The following is a 10,250-nucleotide window of genomic DNA, read 5'->3' as shown; positions in this document are numbered from 1 at the left end:
GTTTTAAAGAGTTACACAAATCTAACAGTATACATAATAGTATATGCAGAAGTAAAGTCATTTAAAATCTCTAGGTATAAAGTGGGATGATAACTTGAATATTCATTCTACTAATTAGACTAGCAAAAAATTAGATAAAGTTAGTTAGAATGTGATTAGTGGGTATAGGGGCCTGAAGGGAGCAAAGAAATCCACTGAAAACTTGAAATTCATATGAATTCAACTGCTTCAAGAGAATTAAGTTTAGAAAAGTGTTACATTCTAAAAAACAAAAACAAAATTAAAAACTATCGCTAATCTCTGGGAACCATATAAAACTGCAGACTTTTAAAAAGTAGGAAGCAGACAAGATTAAAGATTACTGATAATTAAAGGTGCCAGATCAATATAAGTTGAGATTCAACTAATAATTTTTGACTGACTGGTAGAAGCAGATTCAGAAAAGGAACATGACTTGAATTGTGACTATACTAAACTACAAATGTAATGAATTACAATAATTATAAGTGATATAAATGTACTCTATAATATGATTATTTTCTGTATATCAGTATAAAACGGAGTTACTGAGTTACATGGGAAATTTCTGTTAACATTTTTTCAATCCATTGCTTTTACCTAATAAAATTTCCTCCTCTATGTTCAGAAGTTAAACTGTCTGTATATTACTTTTATATACTGTATTTTTTTCAACCTGGCTCTTTTACAAAATTGTGTGAAAAGTTATTATCAACTCTTTCCATTCTCTGACACAAAAATAATAAAGTATCTGATACAGCGAATTTTGGTGTTCCTGAGCAACTTAAGAAGTACACAAAACAGGGGTACCTGGATGGCTCAGTTGGTTAAGTGTTCCACTCTTGATCTCAGCTTGGGTTTTGATCTCAGGGTTTTGAGTTCAAGCCCCATGTTGGGCTCCATACTACGGTATGGAGCCTACTTAAAAATAAGAAAAAAAATGTTTTAAGTGCACAAAACAAATTAACTAAAATTCCTATTACCAAATCCTGGTTTCTTCCATATAGAATGATTAGAAAAGTACTATCTCATGACAAACACAGATGGCAACAAATTAATTAGGTTTCCTCACAATATAAAAAGATATATTTATTTTAAAAATCCACTGACATAGTATTTCTTTCTTTCAGAGGGTTTATTTTTCAAAATAACAACTTATTCAGAGAAATAACTTCCTTCTCAATACAATTTTTTGTTTATTTTCAGGTTAAGAGTTTAGTAAGTTGCCCCCCTCCAAAGTGATCAGCAAAGAGTATTCTCTTCATTTCAGTCCAGTTCCCAAAGATGATTGAGATAATTGTATAGAATTTAGTAAATATTAACAATTACAACAATACTGGCTTGGACTAGTCCACAAGACTATCCTCGAAGTTGGTGCTGTGCAAAACTGAAGTAGGCACAATTAGTGTTATTTTCACAAATTTGCTTCTGGAAAAGCCTCTCTTCTAGGTTCAGGTCTTAGCCTTCCATACCAGGAAGTGTCCTCCTGCAGGCCACTGTGTGTCTACAGTTTCTTTAAAGACTTGAGTTTTTCAAGACTTAAAAGAAACAGTGGTGAAATTTTTCCTATAGTGACAGGTGACTGGAGAAATATTTCGTAACAGGGTACATCTAAAGAATAGAAGTTGGCAGTATTTGTAGAGATCTTCAACTCCAGTTTGCTCATAGGTCCTCAAATTACAGCTGCCACTTAACTTCTCAGGCCAACACTGCTTCCTCAAAACAATCCACAACGCTTTGTTGTTGTTGTTGTCTTGTTTTTAATCCACAACCTTTGTAAAAGTTGTGTCTGGGTAGGAATTGAGAGAATTCCAGAAAATCCATACATTTTTTTCTGTGGTAATTCTGGAAAAATTCATTCTTAGTCTCCTTACGGTAGGCCTGATTACCCAGGTACGTAGTTTTAGACCTAATTTTACTCATATTTCTATTTCTAGTACAAGTATTTTCAGATTTGAGTTTGTTTTAATTTTTGGTTTCTTAAGTATTATTTAATACAGAAATATAAGAGGTAGGCAGAGAATTTTCCCCTTATACAGGAAAAAAATGAAATTATTATTTCCAATTTTTTGGTTAAATTATGTGCCTCAGGTCACTTTTAATAAACACTGAGCTAGTTAATCACTACTGTGTTCCACATACTTTTCTAGGTACTGGGGATTAATTAGAGGGTTTGACATATGTTAAAGCTCTTTTTTCTTCCAGACTGTGTGGAACTTCAGTCTTTGTATTTTTAAAAGTATTTTGAAACACCCTACTATTTATAATCTGCCAAAGAGATTTTCTTTGTTGAAAGTCAGTAGTAATTTCTATGTAAATAGTAGATTAGCAGGGCGCCTGGGTGGCTCAGTGGATTAAGCCGCTGCCTTCGGCTCAGGTCATGATCTCAGGGTCCTGGGATCGAGTCCCGCATCGGCTCTCTGCTCAGCAGGGAGCCTGCTTCCTCCTCTCTCTCTCTCTCTCTCTCTGTCTGCCTCTCTGCCTACTTGTGATCTCTCTGTCAAATAAATAAATAAAATCTTAAAAAAAAAATAGTAGATTAGCAAACTTTGTTTCAATGGTATGTTAATAGTCAACCTTTAAAAATCATTGTAAAAGTACAAGAAAATTTAGAAAAAATACTGATAATCCTACCACCTAGAGATAATAAATTTTAATCCAGGTTTTGGATTCACTCTTTATATGAAAGATTGTCCTACATATAAAATACGAAAAAATAAAATAAAATAAAATACGATACAAAAGTCTTATATCTTATTTTCCCACTTAATTATACCAGGAACGTTTCCTATGTCATTAAAAGTTCTTGTACACAATGTTATGGCCACATAATAATTCATCATAGGAATGTATTATGCTTTACGTAATTATTGTCTTATTGCCAGATATTTAAGCCACTTCCCTTTTGTTATTGTTGTTATTATAAATAATATACCCATATGTTCTATTATTTCCTTAGGATAAATCCCACAAAGATTAATGCTAAACGAAGGGTATGATCATATTGAAGATAAAGGAAAAAATGTCACATTGACCTTCAGAAAGACTGTACTAATTTATATTCCCACCAGTAGCATTTCCCTCTTTTGCTGCACCATTGCTGGTGTTGATGAATATTATTTGATCATAAATTTGCTAATTTGATCATATTTAATGGGCTGTGTTTTATTTTTTTATATATATATTTTAAAGATTTTATTTCTTTATTTGACAGACAGAGATCACAAGTAGGCAGAGAGGCAGGCAGAGAGAGAGGAGGAAGCAGGCTCCCCGCTCAGCAGAGAGCCTGATGTGGGGCTCAATTCCAGGACCCTGGGATCATGACCTGAGCTGAAGGCAGAGGCTTTAACCCACTGAGCCACCCAGGCGCCCCATGGGCTGTGTTTTAAATGAATTATGAGCCACAATCATCAAAAAGAAAAGAACAAATTTTTTTTAAAAAATTAATATAAACAAGGAACAATATAAAAATTCCAAGAATGGGGACACCTGGGTGGCTCAGTCACTTAAGCAGCTGTCTTAGGCTCAGGTCATGATCCCAGTGTCCTGGGACTGAGTCCCTCATCCGACTCCTTGCTCTGCAGGGAGCCTGCTTGTCACCCTGCCTCTGCCTGCCTATGCTCTCTCTCTCTGACAAATAAATAAATATTTTTAAAAAAAACAATTCCAAGAATGGTCAGTATATGGCAGTGTTCTAGGGCTGCAAATGTTTATTTCATATAAAATAAAAATGCAAACACTGTCTTTTTGGGAAAAATTCAGATACCATATGAAGTATAAAACATACGGGGGCACCTGTCTGGTTCAGTTGGTAGTGCATGTGACACTTGATCCTCGTCCTGAGTTTAAGCCACATGTTGGGGTAGAATTTACTTTTTTCAAAAAGTATGAAGTATCAATTTACTAGTAATTACTAGTAACTATGCATTTAGTACACAGTTACTATACAAACCTCTCTGTTCTGAAGCTGTAGTTTTAGTGTTTGTAAGAATTAGCAAGTTTGCTTTTATGGAATCTTGCTTTGCTTGAAGTGTGTGAGGGCTGTCTGAATACAGGAGTTCTGATGAGTTTGTTTCTCACTGTTTGCTTTCACAGTTGTAACTGTAGATAGAGACCCTGTCTCTAAATTACACTGTATCGGGGTGCCTGGGTGGCTCAGTGGGTTAAAGCCTCTGCCTTCGGCTCAGGTCATGATCTCAGGGTCCTGGGATCTGAGTCCCGCATCGGGCTCTCTGCTCAGCAGGGATCCTGCTTCCTCCTCTCTCTCTCTGCCTGCCTCTCTGCCTACTTGTGATCTCTCTGTCAAATAAATAAATAAAATCTTTAAAAAAAAAAATAAAAAAAAATAATTACACTGTATCATCAGTTCTACAAAGACTTCGTATTGCTCTCTCCAGCAGGCTAATCCCGCTTCCCTTTTTACATAAAAAGCAAAATTTCCAAGAATAAAATCAAGAGATTTGTACTCAAAATTTAAGACAACTTTAATTGGAACTTTTTGGTTTTATCTTTGCTTCCCTAATATTTTCTTTAAAGGTTTTCCTAGTCTGGGACGCCTGGGTGGCTTAGTTGGTTAAGCAGCTGCCTTTAGCTCGGGACATGATCCCAGTGTCCTGGGATAGAGTCCCACATCGGGCTCCTTACTCCGCGGAAAGCCTGCTTCTCCCTCTGACTCTGCCTGCCACTCTGCCTGCCTGTGCTCGCTCTCGCTCACTCTCTCTCTCTGACAAATAAATAAATAAAATCTTAAAAAAAAAAGTTTTCCTAGTCCAAATTTTTTTAACTTTTTTTTTTTTTAAGTCTTTTTTTTTGAGGTGCCTGAGTGGCTCAGATGGTTGTGTCTGCCTTGGGCTTAGGTCATGATCCTAGGCTCCTACAATGGAGCCCCAGCATTGGGCTTCTTGCTCTGAGCAGGGAGACTGCTCCTCCCTTTCCCTTTACTGCTCCCTCTGTTTGTGCTCTCCCCCCTCTCTGTCAAATAAATAAAAACTTAAAAAAAAAATAGTCTTAAAAAAAAAAAAAAGATCTTATTTGAGAGAGAGAGAGCAAGCCACCACCCACGCACCCATGCGCCTGTAGCAGGGAGGGTTAGAGGGAGAGGGAGAGGGAGAAGCAGGTTTCTAGATGAGCAGGGAGCCAGGACCCTGGGATCTTGACCTGAGCAGAAGTCAGACTCTTAAAGGACTGAGCCACCCAGGTGCCCTATCTTTAGCGTCACTCACAGAAAAAGAGATGGGAATCCTGGTTGAAACCAACACTATTTAGCCAATGGGATTAACAAATTAATAGCAAATGTGTTTTTAAAAATTGGAAATGACATACACTAGATAAAAGAAACTTAAATTATTCATTGATTGATTTTACAGGATTCTGTCAACATTACTTCTTGGACACAGCTTTGTGTGTTTCTTAGACAACCACTTTTCTCCAGCACTGTCTCACACAAAGTCTGATACAGGCCATAGAGTATTATTAGCCTTCTTCAAAAGAGGCCCCGCCCCTTCTCATAGCCTCAGGAAAAAATCATGACCCCTAAAGCTCTTAGGTGTATCCTGTCCACCTGAAGAGACTATTTTTTGTTTGTCCTTCTCCTTGAGTGACACTAACCTTCTGTACAGAACTTGTATTTGCCTCAGCACGCACTGCTCTTATCCTTGCTCAAACTACAATCCCTAGCAAGAATGCCTTTCCTCCCCTCTCCGCTGGAAACTTCAGCGCCTGGCTCACGTGTGCCCCGGTTTCCAGGAAGCCTGCACCAACACACTCTCCCCAGTGTGGACGTTCCCTTTGTGTTCCCACAGCACTCCCCTCAAATTACCTTTATCTTTTTACCAGAGTCTTAACCTCGTAAAAACTGACCGTTTGTCTTTTCACGCTCACTTAATAGGTACCTGTTAAAGCTCATTGAGTGAATGCCCCCAGCTTTCCCCCATGATGTGAAGCGTTATCGCCGTTTTTGTCACAACAATTTCGTTGTTGTCCTCCTGCAGGAGCCCTGTCAGCTGGTGCCAGATGGTACCTCCAGACCTATTCTCGGGGTCTTCTTAAACGTAATTGAAGGCGTTACGCTCCTTTTCATCTTCCTACTCTGAGGGTTGATGTCTTTGACCCAAGTTCAGCATAGTTAACAGAATCCCATCCAGTTGAACTTGGTCATAAAACATGACTCGGTCAATAAACACGAGTGCGTGTGAGAGAACCGTGTGGGGCGTGAGCCTGAGTTATTTCACGGTGCTTCAACGTGCACGTTTTGATTAATTTCTAGATTTTCCAGCGAAGAACTCAAAGCGGCGAATAAAGCACCTGAAACGGAAAATAAGGAAAGCAGTGGAGACGACAGGGAGACGAAATCAGGAAGCTTTAGAGTGTCAGGACAAGCCGGGGAAATGGAGAGCGAGGTGGAGAAAGTTTAAACCCGGGGAGGACGACTCGCAGTCGCTTCCCAGTCTCCAATTTGGCAGGCCGTCCGCGCGGCGCGGAAAAACCTCCCGCCTCTCTGGGCGCTCCCCCGGGCTCCTGTGGTCCCCGCCCGCCACGCAGTTTTTATCAGGCGCTCACACCCACAGAGACGCAGCAAAGCACGCTAAGTAAAATTCCAGGAGGCCGACCAGGAACTTCAAAGGCATTTCTTTTTGTCCCCGCCTGCGGGGGAGCCGCCCTCACGCCCAGGCCAAGCCAACTCCATCCAGCTCCTTCCATTGGCAGGGTGCGGGCGGAGGGAAAAAAGCTGGCTCTGGCCCTATTTCCTCGGAGCAGCCAACTCTAAAGGAGCTGCCCCGCCCCTGCGTGCTAGGTTAGTTGGGACACTCGGCTTTGAACCGTACTTAAGGCCTTAGGAACTGAGCGAACCGCTCAGGTGATTCCCCTCTCCGAGCTCCCCCTTCCGCGTCTCCTCCCTGTACCACGCCCCAACCCTTCCTTCCCCACCCGCTTGGGAGTCCGCGCTGCTCATTGGTTGCCTGCTCTGCCAATCCAGAGGACATTGACGAATCCCGCCTTAGGAAAGGCAAAGATCGAGCTAGAGCGCTTACACCTGGCGGAGGGGCGCGAGCCTAACGCCCCTTAGCTGCGGGCGGAGCGCGAGGCTGGGTGGTCAGAGGCTGCCGGGGAGAATTGAAGGGACCCTCATTTGCATAACGGCCGCCCTTCGCCTCTGAGCGCGAGCCGGGGTCCCGCCCCTCACCCAACTAGAAATCTGTTGGGCTACGGGCGGGTCACTCCGACCCAGGCAAGCCTGTGGCGGGCTGTCCTGGGAGCGGATTGGCTCCGGGAGTTTCCAGAAGGCGGCAGGGAGGCGGCTATAAGAGCGGGGAGCCAAGCGAAGGGAGCGGGAGATAGTGGTGGCGCTCGCGGGGTCTGGTGCGAGGCGACCGTTAGTTGACGCCGCAGATTTTCGGTCCTAGGTGCTATCGCCTAACGTCGCCTGCCTATCTTTCAGTCAGGATGTCTGCCCGCGGCCCGGCTATCGGCATCGACCTGGGCACCACCTACTCGTGCGTGGGGGTCTTCCAACATGGCAAGGTGGAGATCATCGCCAACGACCAGGGCAACCGCACCACCCCCAGCTACGTGGCCTTCACCGACACCGAGCGCCTCATCGGCGACGCCGCCAAGAACCAGGTGGCCATGAACCCCACCAACACCATCTTCGACGCCAAGAGGCTGATCGGACGGAAGTTCGAGGACGCCACGGTGCAGTCGGACATGAAACACTGGCCGTTCCGGGTGGTGAGCGAGGGAGGGAAGCCCAAGGTGCAGGTGGAATACAAGGGAGAGATCAAGACCTTCTTCCCAGAGGAGATCTCCTCCATGGTCCTCACTAAGATGAAGGAGATCGCCGAAGCCTACCTGGGCGGCAAGGTGCAGAGCGCGGTCATCACGGTCCCGGCCTATTTCAATGACTCGCAGCGCCAGGCCACCAAGGACGCGGGCACCATCACGGGCCTCAACGTGCTGCGCATCATCAACGAGCCCACCGCGGCGGCCATTGCCTACGGCCTGGACAAGAAGGGCTGCGCCGGCGGCGAGAAGAACGTGCTCATCTTTGACCTGGGCGGCGGCACCTTCGACGTGTCCATCCTGACCATCGAGGACGGCATCTTCGAGGTGAAGTCCACGGCCGGCGACACCCACCTGGGCGGCGAGGATTTCGACAACCGCATGGTGAGCCACCTGGCGGAGGAGTTCAAGCGCAAGCACAAGAAGGACATTGGGCCCAACAAGCGCGCAGTGCGCCGATTGCGCACCGCCTGCGAGCGAGCCAAGCGCACCTTGAGTTCGTCTACGCAGGCGAGCATCGAGATCGACTCGCTATACGAGGGCGTGGACTTCTACACGTCCATCACCCGCGCCCGCTTCGAGGAGCTGAACGCTGACCTGTTTCGCGGAACCCTGGAGCCGGTGGAGAAGGCGCTGCGTGACGCCAAGCTGGACAAGGGCCAGATCCAGGAGATCGTGCTGGTGGGCGGCTCCACCCGAATCCCCAAGATCCAGAAGCTGTTGCAGGATTTCTTCAACGGCAAGGAGCTGAACAAGAGCATCAACCCCGACGAGGCGGTGGCCTACGGAGCTGCGGTGCAGGCGGCCATCCTCATCGGAGACAAGTCAGAGAACGTGCAGGACCTGCTGCTGCTCGACGTGACCCCGTTGTCGCTGGGCATTGAGACGGCTGGCGGCGTCATGACCCCACTCATCAAGAGGAACACCACGATCCCTACCAAGCAGACGCAGACCTTCACCACCTACTCGGACAACCAGAGCAGCGTGCTGGTGCAGGTGTATGAGGGCGAACGGGCCATGACCAAGGACAATAACCTGCTGGGCAAGTTCGACCTGACCGGGATTCCCCCGGCGCCCCGCGGGGTCCCTCAGATCGAGGTCACCTTCGATATCGACGCCAATGGCATCCTTAACGTCACCGCCGCCGACAAGAGCACCGGTAAAGAAAACAAAATCACCATTACCAACGACAAGGGTCGTCTGAGCAAGGACGACATTGACCGGATGGTCCAGGAGGCAGAGCGGTACAAGTCGGAAGATGAGGCCAATCGCGACCGGGTCGCTGCCAAAAACGCGGTGGAGTCCTATACCTACAACATCAAGCAGACGGTGGAAGACGAGAAACTGAGGGGCAAGATTAGCGAGCAGGACAAAAACAAGATCCTCGACAAGTGTCAGGAGGTGATCAACTGGCTCGACCGAAACCAGATGGCAGAGAAAGATGAGTATGAACACAAGCAGAAAGAGCTTGAAAGAGTGTGCAACCCCATCATCAGCAAACTTTACCAAGGTGGCCCTGGCGGCGGCGGTTCTGGAGCCTCCGGGGGACCGACCATCGAGGAAGTGGACTAAGCTTGCACTCGAGTCAGCGTAAACCTCTTTTCCTTTCTCTCTTTCTCTTTTGTTTGTGTTTCTTTGAAATGCCTTTGTGCCAAGTATGAGATCTGTTGGAAGTCTTTTCACTCGGTGTATGCATGGGAAAGGAAGGATGCAACAACTTAGTTTAATTATAAAAGGTTAGTTCTAAAGTTTGATTTTTAAAACCATTATTTGAGGTTTCTCTTTAATGCGTTTTGGGTGTTTGCTGACTTGAGCATTTTTGAGTAGCTTAGTTTGTGCATGGAGATTTGTTTGAGCTGGGAAACTTGAAGTTTGCACATACGTTCTGCGGAAGCTTGGTAACAATAAAATATATAGAAGCTTGAATTGTTTATTTTTATGTACTACTTTAAAACTAAAATGAACATTGCAGTTATGTTAAGGACAGGCTTTTTTTTTTTGCAAACAAATGCATAAATACAGAGTTAAAGTAAAGCTGAAATTGATCTCAAAATCACAGTCTTGGAGTTTTCAATTTTCCCTTCTCACAGTTTTACCCATGTTATTAGTATGAGAGGAAATGTATCTAACTCAGTCTTGTCTAATTCTCAGATGAGATTTCCTGCTTTGAATTGCCAACAGCTTTTAAAAGGAGAAGACCTGGGTAAACTTTCCTCCTCCTTTTAATAAAGAAACCAGACTCCTAAGCCTTGGTTTAAGTGTTCCAAGTGAAAATCCACCTGAATATTCCAGCAAAATACAAGCCGTATTCTGGGGTTAAGTATGAAATGATTCTTTTTCTAAACTAACAAAGGCTGGGGCGGGAGTTGTCCTCTGATAATAAATAGCCTGACGCAGTATGAAACAAATTGCTTTTTGTGGCATGCCAGTGCTTGCGACAAGAGCCAGCAAGG

The 10,250-nt window shown here is 44.7% G+C and overlaps 1 protein-coding gene and 1 non-coding gene across 2 annotated transcripts; one reads left to right on the top strand and one right to left on the bottom strand.

Moving 5' to 3' along the window:
* Nucleotides 1-1,254: 1,254 nt before the first annotated feature.
* On the bottom strand, nt 1,255-1,318 carry LOC122894757. The gene has a single exon (XR_006381828.1). It is a non-coding gene; the product is annotated as a small nucleolar RNA SNORD2 (small nucleolar RNA).
* Nucleotides 1,319-7,062: 5,744 nt separating this feature from the next.
* HSPA2 (heat shock protein family A (Hsp70) member 2) lies at nt 7,063-9,850 on the top strand. Its single transcript, XM_044230626.1, has one exon. The coding sequence runs from the start codon at nt 7,462-7,464 to the stop codon at nt 9,367-9,369; it is 1,908 nt and encodes a 635-aa protein (XP_044086561.1). The 5' UTR covers nt 7,063-7,461; the 3' UTR covers nt 9,370-9,850.
* Nucleotides 9,851-10,250: the final 400 nt, after the last annotated feature.

This window comes from Neovison vison, chromosome 13, assembly GCF_020171115.1.
Source record: "Neovison vison isolate M4711 chromosome 13, ASM_NN_V1, whole genome shotgun sequence".
Classification (NCBI taxonomy): Eukaryota; Metazoa; Chordata; class Mammalia; order Carnivora; family Mustelidae; genus Neogale; species Neogale vison.
The sequence above is the reverse complement of the archived record's forward strand: the minus strand, read 5'-3'. Positions and strand labels throughout refer to the sequence as shown.